General features: G+C 36.2%; 1 protein-coding gene across 2 annotated transcripts in view; it reads right to left on the bottom strand.

The window, feature by feature from the left end:
* The window catches only part of dpy19l3 (dpy-19 like C-mannosyltransferase 3), a 102,331-nt gene extending 86,959 nt beyond the window's left edge, over positions 1-15,372 (bottom strand). For both annotated transcript variants that reach the window (XM_030127048.1, XM_030127056.1), the window contains exons 1-3: positions 15,215-15,372; positions 14,465-14,591; positions 10,421-10,548 (exon numbers count right to left, since the gene is read on the bottom strand). In XM_030127048.1, the coding sequence (XP_029982908.1) occupies positions 10,421-10,548; positions 14,465-14,582 (246 nt within the window). In that variant the 5' untranslated portion in view covers positions 14,583-14,591; positions 15,215-15,372. The remainder of the gene's footprint in view (positions 1-10,420; positions 10,549-14,464; positions 14,592-15,214) is intronic.
* Between the last annotated feature and the right edge of the window lie 370 nt (positions 15,373-15,742).

The following is a 15,742-nucleotide window of genomic DNA, read 5'->3' as shown; positions in this document are numbered from 1 at the left end:
GAATTTCCTCTATATTTAACCTTTCTTAACTGATTTATCACCATTTATTCATAATATTATCCTCTGTATTTTGTATGTTATCACAACAAATCAGGCTTTTTCCTGTAGTTAATTTACTGATCATGAAGATGTTCATAAAAGCTCAGATTAAAGTTAATAATAATAATAATAATAATAATAATAATAATAATAATAATAATAATAATAATAATAATAATAATAATAATGGATTAAATTTATATGGAGCTTTTCTATGAACGCATACTCAAAGCGTGTACTGTGGATCCATTATTCATTCACTCACACATTCACACTCTGGTGGTGGTAAACTACATATGTATCCACAGCTGCCCTGGGGCTGACAGAAGCATGGCCTGCCAGTTCACACCTATGCCCCCCCCCGACCACCACCAAACATTCATACGCATCCATACATCACTGGAGGCAAGGAGGGTGAAGTGACTTGCCCAAGGACACAACAGCACATGACTAGGACAGAGCGGGATTCGAACCGTCAACCCTTATTGGACGACCCACTCTACCTACACCTATGTAAAGATATGCTTTTATGTCAAATATTTGAGTATAGTTTTAATTTATTACAATTTTAATTTTACATACCTAATAATTGGAACCAATATTCACTTTTAAAGTCTTTGAAAAGGTTTGTTAAGCATCTTTGTGTTATTTATGCAATAGATTATATACATTTTTCAAATCGGATTTTATATTTTTGTGTGTTTTTTGGCCTTTTGTGTTGATATAATAGATCAAAGTGAAAAAAATAATAGGCAGATGAGATAGATGAAGTTGTGCTGAAAAAAACAAACAAACATGGTTATAGTAAACATTCTTTATATAGTATATAAAGGCAAAATCAAAAGTACTCAAAAACGCCTAAAATAGGCTCAGACCCATAAGGGTTAAGTTGAGGTTTATTATGTCGAAAACAGAGAAAACTGCAGAAAAAGTGACTTTTTTGGTAAAATCTATCATTAACTGAACATAAACCCAGTGTCTTCATCCACTGTCATTGATCCAACTCCGTGGGTTTTACTGGTGAATCAATGTTGTAGAAGACAACGGTGTTTCCACATTCACTACGGAGCCTCTGAACGTCCAAAATGAATCATATCTGATGACCATGAAAAGATGACAAACTGTATTTTACACCATTTATTTACATGTATTGATAGGATTAGTGGATCAATAGATATTAAACAGTTTAGATCAGTAGATGATTTTGGTCGGTGATGTATGTTTGGGTCTTTATGGGTTAAGTGATTTATCACCATTTATTTATAATATTATCCTCTTTATTTTATATGTTATCAGTATAAATCAGGTATTTTCCTGCATTTAACCAATTGATTATCAAGATATTCATAAAAGCTCAGATTAAAGTTGAGGGTTATTCTATCAAAAACAGAGAAAACGGAATAAAACGTGACTTTTTCAGTCCAATGTCTCATTAACTAAACATAAACCCAGTGTCTTCATCCACTGTCATTGATCCAACTCCATGGGTTTTACTGGTGAATCAATGCTGTAGAAGATGACGGTGTTTCCACGTTTACTACGGAGCCTCTGAACGTCCAAAATTAATCATATTTGATGACCATGAAAAAATGACAAACTGTATTTTACACCATTTATTTACATGTATTGATAGGATTAGTAGATCAAAAGATATTAAACAGTTTAGATCAGTAGATGATTTTGGTCGGTGATGTATGTTTGGGTCTTTATGGGTTAAGTGATTTATCACCATTTATTTATAATATTATCCTCTGTATTTTGTATGTTATTAGTATAAATCTGGTATTTTCCTGCATTTAATTAATTGATCATCAAGATATTCATCAAACCTCAGATTAAAGTTGAGGGTTATTATATCAAAAAACAGAGAAAACAGAATAAAAAGTGACTTTTTCAGTCTGATCTCTCATTAACTAAACATAAACCCAGTGTCTTCATCCACTGTCATTGATCCAACTCCATGGGTTTTACTGGTGAATCAATGCTGTAGAAGATGACAGTGTTTCCACGTTCACTACGGAGTCTCTGAACGTCCAAAATGAATCATATTTGATGACCATGAAAAGATGGCAAACTGCATTTTACACCAATTATTTACATGTATTGATAGGATTAGTGGCTCAACAGATATAAAGCACATTCCGCTTGACTTTTTGACATGTTTGGCACATTCTAAGATCGACATATTTAATTGCATTTGGAAACCCTTCCTGGACTATACTGAAGTAAATGTGTCCTCAATTCTGTCTCGGGCTTTCATCTGCTCTTAAATGGGCTTTTTATCATATTATATAGATATGAATGCTATGGGAATCTGTCTCTTTGCTGACTGTAAATCTCTATTTTTGTTTTGACTGTGGTGCTAAGCTGTTTTGTTTTGTGTTGTTTTGAAAAATGAAAATTTAATAAATAAACCCTTTAAAAAAAAATTAATAAAAAAAACAGTTTAGACCGGTAGATGCTTTTGGTTGGCGATGGATGTGTGGGTCTTTATGGGTTAATTGGAAACACAATAGTTTTACATGGGTCAAAATGCACTGCACATACAGTACATGTTAGCATGACACACCTAGATGGAATTTCCTGTCATTGCCAACAGAGGGAACAATGTCTGAAATGTACTTTGTCAAGGGTCTGTCTGCTCAGCTGTCTAAGTTCCAAATCTCATCTTCTCAGGCAACAGGCTGACATTTAACAGAAAAGGATTAGATCAGACTAACATATTCCCCAAAGATGGAAGCAAGGAGCACATAAAAGGCTTGAGTTACATGGAAATGTTTACTTTTGTCAGCAGCGATTTTGGTTGATTTTGGATAAATTCCCCCCAGAATCTAGGTCATACCTGTATTTACATGCTGTGGTTGCCATGTCCTTGATTTTGATAAACTATTGGATGAATGCCTCTTGACAGCAGCACTGCTTAATTGCAAAACACTCCCGGGTACAGCAGACCAGACTTAAAATGACGTGGATTCCTTGCTAAGGTTGACTCATACACTTACAAAGCAGATGACTACACTGCAGCACAAACAACAACAACAGCGCTGAATTTACATTTTCCCACGGTTAGTTACGAGTCTGGCAGAATGATTTGTCCTAGCGAAAAATCTGCTGTGTACATGTCTGAGCGCTGGTGAAGCTCTGGATAAAGGATTTACAATGACATCATAACTGGCAGTGCACAATGTTCTGTTGCTCTATAAAACCTGAAGACTCTAATAGGACTGTGTTTAACAGCGAGTCACCCCAGTGTTTCAGGGCCACGTGTGGTTCATTCAGCAGGCATGAAAATCAATCCTCTGCAGTAGATGGAAAAACCATCATCCTTTTCCAGAATGAAGTGTTTATGACGTGTTTGCAGGGAGAAAACTGGATGAGCAGACATGTCTGATTGGCACTCGTGTCAGGGCTACATTTCCGCTTGAGATAAGCAGAAAATGTGAGCGGAATATTTTTCAAGTATTCGGAAGTTCAAACAGGGACAGATTTTCCCCGTCTGTGAACACCCACATCTGCAAGACGGTTTTTAAGTCATACACACACATGTCAAATACTTAGATAACTGCCATATTAATGTCAAACACGTCACTGCTGCTTTAAAAAAAAAAAAAAAAAAAAACAGGGGATTTACTTCATGTGTCTTTAACAAATCCAAATGCCCACCCCCCCTTTTGACATAAACTCAGCAGTAATGTCAGGCTTTAAAGACTTGAAACTTATGCATGTTAAGTGTATTGCTTCATAAACTCTGTATATTGTACAATTTGACGCTCTAATTCAGTCCTAATTGCATGTAACTAGTATAACCTGGGGATCCGCAGTGATTTGGAAATTAATCTGTGTTTCACGAAGTTCATTCATACAGGTTTACTAAAGTCTGCTTTACACGTGAATTTACCAGCATTATTCCCTGGTACGGATGTCAGAGGCAGATTACCTACTTATACAGGGTGGGGAAGCAAAATTTACAATATTTTGAGGCAGGGATTGAAAGACAGTGTATGACCAATTATTTTATTGAAAGTCATGAGAATTTATTTGCCACAAGAAAATTTGCATAATAGAAAATGTTTTTATTCTATGTGTCCTCCTTCTCTCTCAATAACTGCCTTCACACGCTTCCTGCAACTTGCGCAAGTGTTCCTCAAATATTCGGGTGACAACTTCTCCCATTCTTCTTTAATAGTATCTTCCAGACTTTCTCGTAATAGTTTTGCTCATAGTCATTCTCTTCTTTACATTATAAACAGTCTTTATGGACACTCCAACTATTGTTGAAATCTCTTTGGTGTGACGAGTCCATTCAGCAAATCACACACTCTTTGACGTTTGCTTTCCTGATTACTCATATGGGCAAAAGTTTCTGAAAAGGTATGGATAATAGTGTTAGGTATGATTATGACATCAATATATGTTTGGTTTCAAAACAACTGACGTAGTGCCTGCTGAGAAAAAACAACTAAATGTTCATTGTAAATTTTGCTTCCCCACCCTGTATAGTCATGGAAAAAATTATTAGACCACCCTTGTTTTCTTCAATTTCTTCTTTATTTTACAGGGTTTCTGCAGGTATCAGCTAATCAATTGAATGCTTTTTAATATCCTTTTTAATGCCACTTAAACAAAGTTAATGCCCATGTCCAACTGCTTAATTCAAGCAAAAAATTCAGCCAGAGGAACAAGTGAAAACTATCTTGGTAAGATTTCTTGAAATAAGATTTTCAAGATCTCTTGTCTAAAACAAAGTTCTTATATTTCACTGAAAAGTTACTCTTTAGGTGATTATGTCTTATTACCTCCGCCAAGGAGGTTATGTTTTTGCCAGGGTTTGTTTGTTTGTTTGTCTGTCCGTTAGTGTGCAACATAACTCAAAAAGTTATGGACAGATTTGGATGAAATTTTCAGGGTTTGTTGGAAATGGGATAAGGAAGAAATGATTAAATTTTGGTGGTGATCGGGGGTGGGGGGGCCCATGGGGGGGCGCAGACCAGAAAATTTCATCAAAATCTGTCCATAACTTTTTGATTTATGTTGCACACTAACAGACAGACAAACAGACAGACAGACAAACAAACCCTGGCAAAAACATAACCTCCTTGGCGTGGGGGGGCCCACAGGGGGGGCCACTGATCAGCCTTGGCAGAGGTCTGCGCTCTCCGAGTGCTTCTAGTTTTAAGTGTGATGAGATATTTTGACTAGAAATGAGAAAAATACACTTGATAAGATTTAGGTTTTTTCCAGTACAGAAACCCTGTTTCAATGCCTGGTATAACTAAAGGTACATTTGTTTGGACAAATATAATGATAACAACAAAAATAGGTCATAATAGTTTAATTTCAGAGCTGATATCTAGCCATTTTCCATGTTTTCTTGGTAATAACCAAAATTACTTCAGTTCTTGCATCAATATCTATGGCATTGTACTGACAAAAACAGTGCTTTTAGGCATTTTATGTTTTCTGTCTGTTTTAGTCACATGATACACTGGAGTTAGTACTTGATTGCATAACCATTGTTTTTGATGACTTTTGATGATCTAATATTTTTTTCCACAACTGTACATCACTTTTGAAAGACAGAAAAATATTTCTTACTTTAGTTGTCAATCATGCCGCCCATCGCTTCATCTTTTGAGATGTTACTCGTCTTTAAATTTGCGCTGAAGTAATTATCTGTGCTACATCCTGACATCAGCCTCCTGAATTTCTATCCCAAACACTTCAATTTGTCATCACCAATGCAGCCTCCATAGTCCCCAACTAAGAAATGAACAGAATAAATGAACAGCAGAAGTGAAAAACTGTTGCAAATCACAGAGATATTAATTTACACAAGACTTTTGACCTCTGTGCTACCACAGTGTTCACTAAAATTAGTCAATTGCAGTGGATTCCTTTAAATTGACAAATTACAGACATGGCTGATTCACACAGTATTAACATCACAAAGAATGTCCACTATTATTGCAAATTACCTGAGATCAACAGGTAACCTTAATTCACAAAGCTTCGATAAAAACGTGGCATAATTTGCTGTGTTAAAATGAACTTTGAATAAACTATTAAAACATTGTACACTGCTAAATTAAAAACTAAAATTAGACTGGCAAATCATTTCCCTGTTTGCTTTAATAAAAGGCAGAATTACCCCCAAAAAATGAATGAAGCAATAATACATGAGTATACAGTACGCTGTTGCCAATAAAGTTGGAATAAAATATATTTACCTCTTCTCATGAAATGATTGTGACAATGTGATTCATTCTTGATAGATTAAGTGTAACTATTATCCATACCTTTTCAGAAACTTTTGCCCATATGAGTAATCAGGAAAGCAAACGTCAAAGAGTGTGTGATTTGCTGAATGCACTCGTCACACCAAAGGAGATTTCAAAAATAGTTGGAGTGTCCATAAAGACTGTTTATAATGGAAAGAAGAGAATGACTATGAGCAAAACTATTAGGAGAAAGTCTGGAAGATACTATTAAAGAAGAATGGGAGAAGTTGTCACCCGAATATTTGAGGAACACTTGCGCAAGTTTCAGGAAGCGTGTGAAGGTAGTTATTGAGAAAGAAGGAGGACACATAGAATAAAAACATTTTCTATTATGTCAATTTTCTTGTGGCAAATAAATTCTCATGACTTTCAATAAACTAATTGGTCATACACTGTCTTTCAATCCCTGCCTCAAAATATTGTAAATTTTGCTTCCCCACCCTGTATTTACAATCAATAATGTAAAAATAATTTTAATTCACGTTCCACATACACACCGATTAGATCTCAAGTGGGTCAGACCAGTAAAATATCATCATAATAACCTATAAATAATGACAACCGCAAATTTTGTCTTGGTTTTGGTGTAAAAAAAGTAAAATCAAATGAAAACGTTTGCATTAAGAAACTGTCCTTTAACAAAAATGTGAATAACCTGAACAAATATGAACAATCTGAAACGTCTTAAGTGAAGTAAGTACAATTAAAACTAATATTCTGCCTGTTACTGAACATTTTGCGTATTTGTAATTGTAATGTAAGTTGTAATGCACATGTGTACATGATAGACTGGTAAACTGAGGCAGAACATTGGTTAAATTGCACTTTTTATTCTTAAGACATTTCAAGTTGTTTAAACTATTCAGATTTTTAAGGAAACTTTGTAGATCTAAACATTATCATAATATAATTGTACTTTTTTCACTATTATTGTTTTAATGGTGAGGCCCACTTGAGATCATATTGGGGTGAAAGTGGCCCCTGAACCAAAAGGACTTTGTACATCATCCGCTTTGTCATATCCACATTTGTTTTACTCTGTCTGAGCTGCAAGACGACACAGTGGGATCCGACCTTATACTGGACGGTCTCTACTTTACACTACAGACAGCACTTACAAAAAATACAAATATTATACGTAAAATGCCCTCCAAACAGATTCTGCATGTAGAATAAGTAAATTCAAGATGACATTTGCTTATTACTGTTCAAATCCAGCTCCAAAACCAGCTCTGGTTTTCATATCCAATCTTGGACCTGCATCCTGGTTTGAACAGGCCTGAGAATATGACGTCATAGTGGTGATTATCAGCTCATATTGTCAGGTTTTCAGAGCAGAGTTATGAATGTGTACTGGCAAGAGTGGACCGATCACAAACACGAACAGGTCCAGAAGCTGCATATTTCTCACCAGAACAATAAACTCTAATCTTAACCAGATATGAGAAATTTATAGCACATTACAGCCTAAAAGCAACACAGCTGCTGCAAGTACAGCCAGACAGGAAATATGGGAACAGCACATGAAACAATACAGGGGTTGGACAAAATAATGGAAACACCTTCACCTCAAGATGATAATGCCCCAATCCATACAGCGAGAATTGTTAAAGAATGGCATGAGGAACATTCTAATGAAGTTGAGCCTCTCGTATGGCCGGCACAGTCCCCAGACCTCAACATTATTGAGCATTTATGGTCAGTTTTAGAGATTCAAGTAAGACGTCGATTTCCACCGCCATCGTCTCTAAAAGAGTTGGAGGGTATTCTAACTGAAGAATGGCTTAAAATTCCTTTGGAAACAATTCACAAGTTGTATGAATCAATACATCGGAGAATTGAGGCTGTAATTGCCGCAAAAGGCGGACCTACACCATATTAAATTATATTTTGTTGATTTTTTAAGGTGTTTCCATTATTTTGTCCAACCCCTGTAAGTGGATACCACTGCTCTGTTATTAGGACTTTCAATTAGTTCAACTGATATGTTGCTTCAATATATTTTAGGTGGTGGAAGACACACTTTTTCTGATTTAAGTGTTATTCTTTCAGCTCAGTCCTGGTGCTGTTACAAAGTCTGAGAGCATGTAAAGAGAACCTAAAAAAAACAGAAACCAGAGCAGTTTACAGGACTATTGTCAAATCTCACACGGTCAAAAAGTCCAAGGCTTTACTGCTTTCATCAGTCTGGGTTTTAGAAGTGTATATTGTATTTCCCTACAAAAGGAAAGCAAAATCAGACAGTCTTTAGCCATTCTTACCTGCCTGAGAGACTCTGCTACTGTGACTTTTCTTTTTTATCTGCTCGCCAACGTCTGTGGAATGTTCTAGTGTTCAAAAGGACGCAGCTGCAGTAGCAAGAGGCAATGAAGCCGGTTATGTGTTTGTTGCTGCTGTGGCCATAATGCGACTGTGTGGAGCTCTACTTCCCACAATGCACGTCGTGACAAATTTCCGAAAATGCCAGAGTGACCTACCGGCTCTGTTTGTAAACAAATGGATGGTTTATGGTGGAGTATACTTTGAAACTGTTCACTGTGAAAGAAGAGATTCAGGTGCATAGAAAGACTTACGGATTTGTGATACTTAGGCTGAATCCCAATTCACCCCTTGGCCCTCCCCCTTACCCCTACCCCTCGGTTTTACGCGTACACATGAAGGGGTAGTGTCCTGATTCTCGATTAGACAGAGGGGAAGGGGCGGGCTAAGGCGGAGGGATGTATAGCCCTCGAAACTGAGATTTTCCAGGACCACACTACGAACGGAGGGGTAGGACAAATTTCCTATAATTCTGTTCGAATCATTGGCGAGATGGAGGTAAACACAGCCAAAAAGTGCAGCAGTGTGATGAAACAAACACACAAATGTACGGATTTTCTTCGTAAACATCTTAATCATTTGATCGACCATTTAATGCCGTTTCAATGTGTTATAGATTGCATTTCTGCAGTTTAGAGTTGATAGCTGTAAAAATATGACCAAAGCCCATGGAACAGAGATGGTTACAGCTGCTGACGGCATGAGGAATACTTTCAGAAACAAAGTTGTCACATCTGTTTATAGCGGCGCTGATGACGTAACAGGTCTCGAAGGGTTGTCCCATTTCATTGGAGAATGTTTCAACCCCTAACCTTTGCAGCTCCGTTTCAAGGGGTAGTGCCAAGTGCAAGGGCCGAGGGGTAGGGGTAAGGGGTGAATGGGGACTGGGTCTTAGTCTATGACTAGGGTTTTACAGATCTGATGAAAAACTGGTGGCGAAAGTCATACCCAGCTGTAAAACAAGATAAATTATCTAACACTTCTAAATCTAAGGGTTTTTTTTTATCTTGGCAAGAACCAAATAATTTGTAGTGTGATCTTGTGCAGTTCAAAACCTTGCAAAGCATTTCTGAGCTGTACCAGTTTTTTTTTAGACAAAAGGACATAAAGATAAGGCTTACTTTAAGTCTACTTTGAAAGCAGTGGTATTTGTTTAGCTTCTACTTAAAAGCAGCTCTACAGCTTGTGTGTGCTAACCCATGTCAAGTAGAAAACTAAAATCAAGACATAAACTCAGATCCACCCAAACCCTCAGTTCCAACGTTCATATCAGTACACTGGAAAAAATTTAAATCTTAACAAGTGTATTTTTCTCATTTCTAGTAAAAAATATCTTATCACACTTAAAATAAGACATAATCACCTAAAGAGTAACTTTTCAGTGAGATATAAGAACTTAATTTTAAACAATAGAACTTTAAAATCTTATTTCCAGAAATCTTACCAAGAAAATTTTCACTTGTTCCACTGGCAGATTTTTTACTTGAATTTAGCAAAAAAAAAAAAAATTGGATTAAGCAAAAAAAAAAAAAAAAAATCTGCCAGTGAGACAAGTGAAAATTATCTTGGTAAGATTTCTTGAAATAAGATTTTCAAGATCTATTGTCTAAAAATAAGTTCTTATATCTCACTGAAAAGTTACTTCATATATGATTAGGTCTTATTTTAAGTGTGATGAGATATTTTGAGTAGAAATGAGAAAAATACACTTGGTAAGATTTAGATTTTTGCAGTGTACTAACAACATTCTCTTTGCCAGATGTCTAACGCTGAATATTTTTTACCTTGATGTTGGAGAACCACAAGTCATTCTCATGTAAAGTCGCCACATAGATGCAGCACAGCAAACCAAGGCCGACGGACACTGACCAGCCCACTGATGTCCAGATTATGGACCCCCATGACCAATCACCTGCAGGAATACGGACAGGATGAGAAGATGACAGCAACAATAACAGCAGTGATTCACTAAATATCCAACCGTCCAACGTTTAACATCTGTATCTGTGTACACGGACTGTTTGTTTCATTAAAAGGATTAGCTGCTATTCGGGAAGTTTTTTAGCATAATTAAAGTTTACTTTACAGTGTATACATGTAAAACAGACACACAGACAGTTGAATAATGTTTATGTTTATATTTATGCATTTGGCAGACGCTTTTTTCCAAAGCGACTTATGGGGGAAAACCAATCAAATCACTCAATCAATCAAATTTTATTTATATAGTGCCAGATCACAACAAAAAAGTTATCTCATGACACTTAATATATAGAGTTGGTCAAAACCAGACTCTAAGCCAATTTACAGAAACCCAACAGAATCCTCCAGGAGCATTCTATAATAATAATAATAATAATAATAATAATAATAATAATAATAATAATAATAATAATAATAATAATAATAAAAGCAACAACAAGAGGAACAAACCAAAAATATAGTAGGGAAGTTAATACAGACTGAGGATATTTTCATCTACCCTGAAAATATGTATTATGTGTACTTTGAAGTCATATCCACTATCATTCACACCTCAGTTTTATGTCATTATCTTTTTTTTTTGTTTTTTTAAGCTTGTTTTGTTTAATCTGTTCTGTGCTTCACGTGCGTTTGTTTCTTTTCAGAATCAGAATGAGCTTTAATGGCCAAAGTTGTGCACACAAACAAGGAATTTCACTCCGGCTTATCCTCAGCTCTCACATACTAAAGAATAAATGTATGCATAAGAAACATAAAATTAAAAAAAAAAAAAATCCACCAATTTACTCGAATATGAAACAATCTTGTATAAAACCTGAAAGTATCTTGCTTTTTTTCTAATGCATAATTAAAACTAAAACCTTTGATTTAAACTGTTGAACCTTTATTTAAGTGTCAAAAGTACAATGGAAAATCTACAGTTTATAGTGTTTTCTTCAACCACCTCTGGGCTTCCTTACTGTATCCTTTGATAATGTCCTTAATCAAATAAATGTCACTGAAAACCATGTCTCTAGCCTCATATAAAATTGAGTGGTTAAGGGGAAGGAAGCTCTGATTGAGGGATTGAAGTAACAATGAATAATTTACCACAATATAAAAGTCTACCATAGATGTGGAATAAAAACAGACTTTTCTGTTATGTCAAAAAGGAGAGTTAATTTAACTCTAAAGCAGGGGTTCCCAAAGTGGGGTACTTGGAAGAAGCCTAGATGTACTTGAAATTGTTTTTAAAAAAATACATTAAATAAGTCATAATGTACCGAACACAAAATAAATGATGAGAATTAATTCTGAAATATAAAACACAATAAATACATTTATATAATAGCTTTATTGTCAGTTGTCTTGTTTAAGCTTTGGTAACATTTGAAGAACATTTCTATTGTCTATTATTTAAAATCAGTTTATGTGAGTAGCTAAAGAATAATTTTTTGTTGATGAAAGGTTCATTTATGAATTAATGACCAATTCATTTATTTTTCTTATCAATGAAAGAGGGCATTTTTCAGTCCATATTTTGCACACAAAATTTACTTTATTTTTTATATATTACAGTTAAATACACAGCTCCGGAAAAAAAAAAAAAAAGAGACCACTGTAAAATTACCACTTTCTCCGATTTGACCATTTATAGGTATGTGTTTGAGTCAAATGAACATTTTTGTTTTATTCTCTAAACTACCGACAACATTTCTCTTAAATTCCAAATAAAAATACTGTTATTTAGAGCATGTATTTGCAGAACTTGACAAATGGTCAAAATATGCAGTGTTTTCAGACCTCAAATAATGCAAAGAAAACAAGCTCATATTCATTTCTAAACACAATACAAGAAAATATCAATACTCTTTGTTCTTTTTGCAGCAACGCAGAGGAAACATGTCATTTATTTTGTGACTGCACCTACTCGCATGTATTTTGGATTGATTTAAATAATTTCAACACCACCCTCAAATTCATTTTACTTGTACAATGATAATAAAGAGATTCGGATTCTGAAAAATTGACCCTTCATGTAAATTGAACTTTCAACATGTTTTATTTAGCCTTTCACAAATTGAGAAAATAAATCCAAAAAAAAGATATATCATCAACCTTTTAGTAATATTTGCTAAATTTCACGTTCATTGCACTAAATTTGCACACCAGTGTCCTAACATTATTGTTTTTGAAGCACCTTTTTCCAGTTGTTTCGGTAATCTGAAGAACATTATAAATTCTAAAGCAAGTAAAACAAAGAGACCATGTCAAGTATGTAAGCTTATGTAATTTATATTATTTCTATTTTTATACCTCTTTTATTTTTTTTACCCCCGCTAAGGAACAGCAGAGGTTACGTTTTCATCTGGGTTTGTTTGTTAGCAAGATAACTCAAAAAGTTATGGATGGATTTTGACAAAAAAATTCAGGATATGTTGATACTGGCACTAGGAACAAAGGATTAAATTTTGGTGGTGATCAGGAGTGGGGACAGTTTTGATGAAATTTGCAGGAAATGTTGATACTGGCACAAGGAACAAATGATTAAATTTTGGTGGTGTTGGGCGGGGGGGGGGGGGGGGACGACTGATCTGCCATGGCAGAGGTCTGCGCTCTCCGAGTCCTTTTCTAGTTTGTCCGTTTGTTTGTCTGTCTGTTAGCAAGATTACTCAAAAATTTATGGACGGATGACATTTTCAGGAAATGTTGATACTGGCACAAAGAACAAATGATTAAATGTTGGTGGTGGTGGTGGTGTGTGTGTGTGTGTGGGGGGGGGCACTGATGCTCTCCCAGTGCTTTTCTAGTTTTAATTTATGTTTTATTTTACCTACATTTGTATCTCTATATCAGAAATGTGAAATATTTCATGATTCACTTTGGTGTAACAATAATATTTTAGACATGAATGAATGAATGGATAGATAGATAGATAGATAGATAGATAGATAGATAGATAGATAGATAGATAGATAGATAGATAGATAGATAGATAGATAGATAGATACAGGGTGTCCCATAAGTCTCCATACAGAGGAGACATAATTCATATGGTTCTGACATGTATTTCTTTATATCTCTTCTTTATAGTTCTTCAGCACTGGAGGACACGCATTGAAATGTGTTCCCGACAAAATGGCAGTCATATAGAGCATATTATATAAATAAAAATGGTTTATGTCAAGAAACGGTTATTTTTCCTATGTATGGAGACTTATGGGACACCCTGTATATATATACACACACACACATTCATTCATTCATTCATTTTCTGAACCCGCTTTATCCTCGCTAGGGTCACGGGGGTCACTTGGAGCCTATCCCAGCTACATAGGGGCGAAGGTGGGGTACATCCCTGGACAAGTCGCCAGTTCACCACAGGACTGAACATATAGAGATAAACAATCACTCTCACATTCACACCTATGGGTAATTTAGATTAACCAATTAACCTATCAGTGCATGTCTGTGGATGGTGGGAGGAAGCTGGAGTACCCGGAGAGAACATGCAGACACAGGGAGAACATGCAAACTCCACACAGAAAGGTCCTACCCCCATCGACTGGTGTTGGAATCGAACCCACACATATACACATATGTTGTTCAATTGTTCATTGTTAAATAAAAATAAAAAAAAATAAAAAATAAAAAACTTTCTATCCTGTTCTGCACACATAGCAGGTCAAAGGTCAGGTCCAGATCAGAACAGCTGACCCCAGAGCTGGATCTGATTCATGGACACATCAGCACTCTGCCAGTGAACCATGTTCCCCCTTTAGGCCAAACACAAGTTCTACTTTAGTCACAACAGGCCTTTAAACTGTGCGCAGAAACACATGTGGGTTCAAGGACAGCTCACTCACCGAGCAAGATCTTTTCCGGATGATGATCGGAGCAACAGTTGGAAGGTTGTGACTGAAACTCTGCACCAAGAGGAGGCTCCTTCCCCTTTGTGCCCTTTCTCTGACGCAGGGATGTCATGTCGAAACACTGCAGGCAGACAAGGGAAGGGTGTTGCATTCAGATTACTCAGATATGGGAAAAAAAAAAAAAAAAAAAAAAAAACTGGCACAGGCGCAAACACAGTGAAGGTATCTTGTCTGCACACAGGGCACGCGAGGAAACAGCGTGTGCACAACAGCAGTGGACACATGTTAGTGTGTTTGTGTTGCCTTCACTGTCTGCAGCCTTTCATTCAAACACACAGATAGGGAGGTCGCACAGGCCTGGGCTTTGTTTTTTTTTTTTTTTTTTTTTTTTTTTTTTTCCCAAATCACGTCGCTACCAAAATAGCATGAAACATCTGAATCTGATACCGACAGCATCCTGAGGCGGACATGAGGATGGACTAAGCAGCAAAAAAGTGCAAATCTCCAGCAAGATAAAGGAAGGAATATTGACATAGAGATGCGCGTGCAGAGGCGCACAACGGATGATAAGACACCGCTGGGCATTTACTCCATTTGTGCGGCACGGCGGACGCACCTCCAGAACCTTATTATACTGGATTGGATGTGGATTTAGTAGAAAAGGAGCGTCCCCGTTATGGACGCCCGGTTATCTATCTATCTTGACAGCAACAAAGGCGCGTACGGTACATGTAGAAGCCTCACCCTCCTCTACCGCGGCTGCTTGGAAGGATGGTCCGACGTCTCTCTCTCTCTCTCTCTTTTTTTCTGTGTCTCTCTATCTCCCTCGCTCTTTCATTTTCTACTCTTTTTTTTCTTCCTCCGGCAACACACTCACGGTCAGTTCCATACGGCACCGGAAACAATCCCGGAACACACGACGAGAGCGCGCCTTCCAAAATAAAAGCCCGTAAAAAGACGTTACGCAAATTACGCAGAGGAGGAAAAAAAAGCTACACATGTAATATTTTCTATATTTAACCCTGTCATGCACGAATCATTAGAACCATAATCAAGATTTTTTTGTTCCTGAATGTTTTTATTTCTCTTTAGGCATGGAAAAAAAAACAATGCAATGGATTTTTTTTATTTTTATTATTTTTTTTTTTTTTCATGAAGTTACAAAAATGTCCACTCAGCTGGACACCATGGGTTTAATGTTAGAAGCAAATAAATATGTATTTACTGATATACTGTGTGAAAACTATGAAAAAAAAAAAAATTTAATCCTGC

The sequence above is a fragment of the Sphaeramia orbicularis genome, chromosome 3, assembly GCF_902148855.1.
Source record: "Sphaeramia orbicularis chromosome 3, fSphaOr1.1, whole genome shotgun sequence".
NCBI classification, from domain to species: domain Eukaryota; kingdom Metazoa; phylum Chordata; class Actinopteri; order Kurtiformes; family Apogonidae; genus Sphaeramia; species Sphaeramia orbicularis.
Note: the sequence above shows the minus strand (reverse complement) of the source record. Positions and strands in the feature narration are given on the sequence as shown.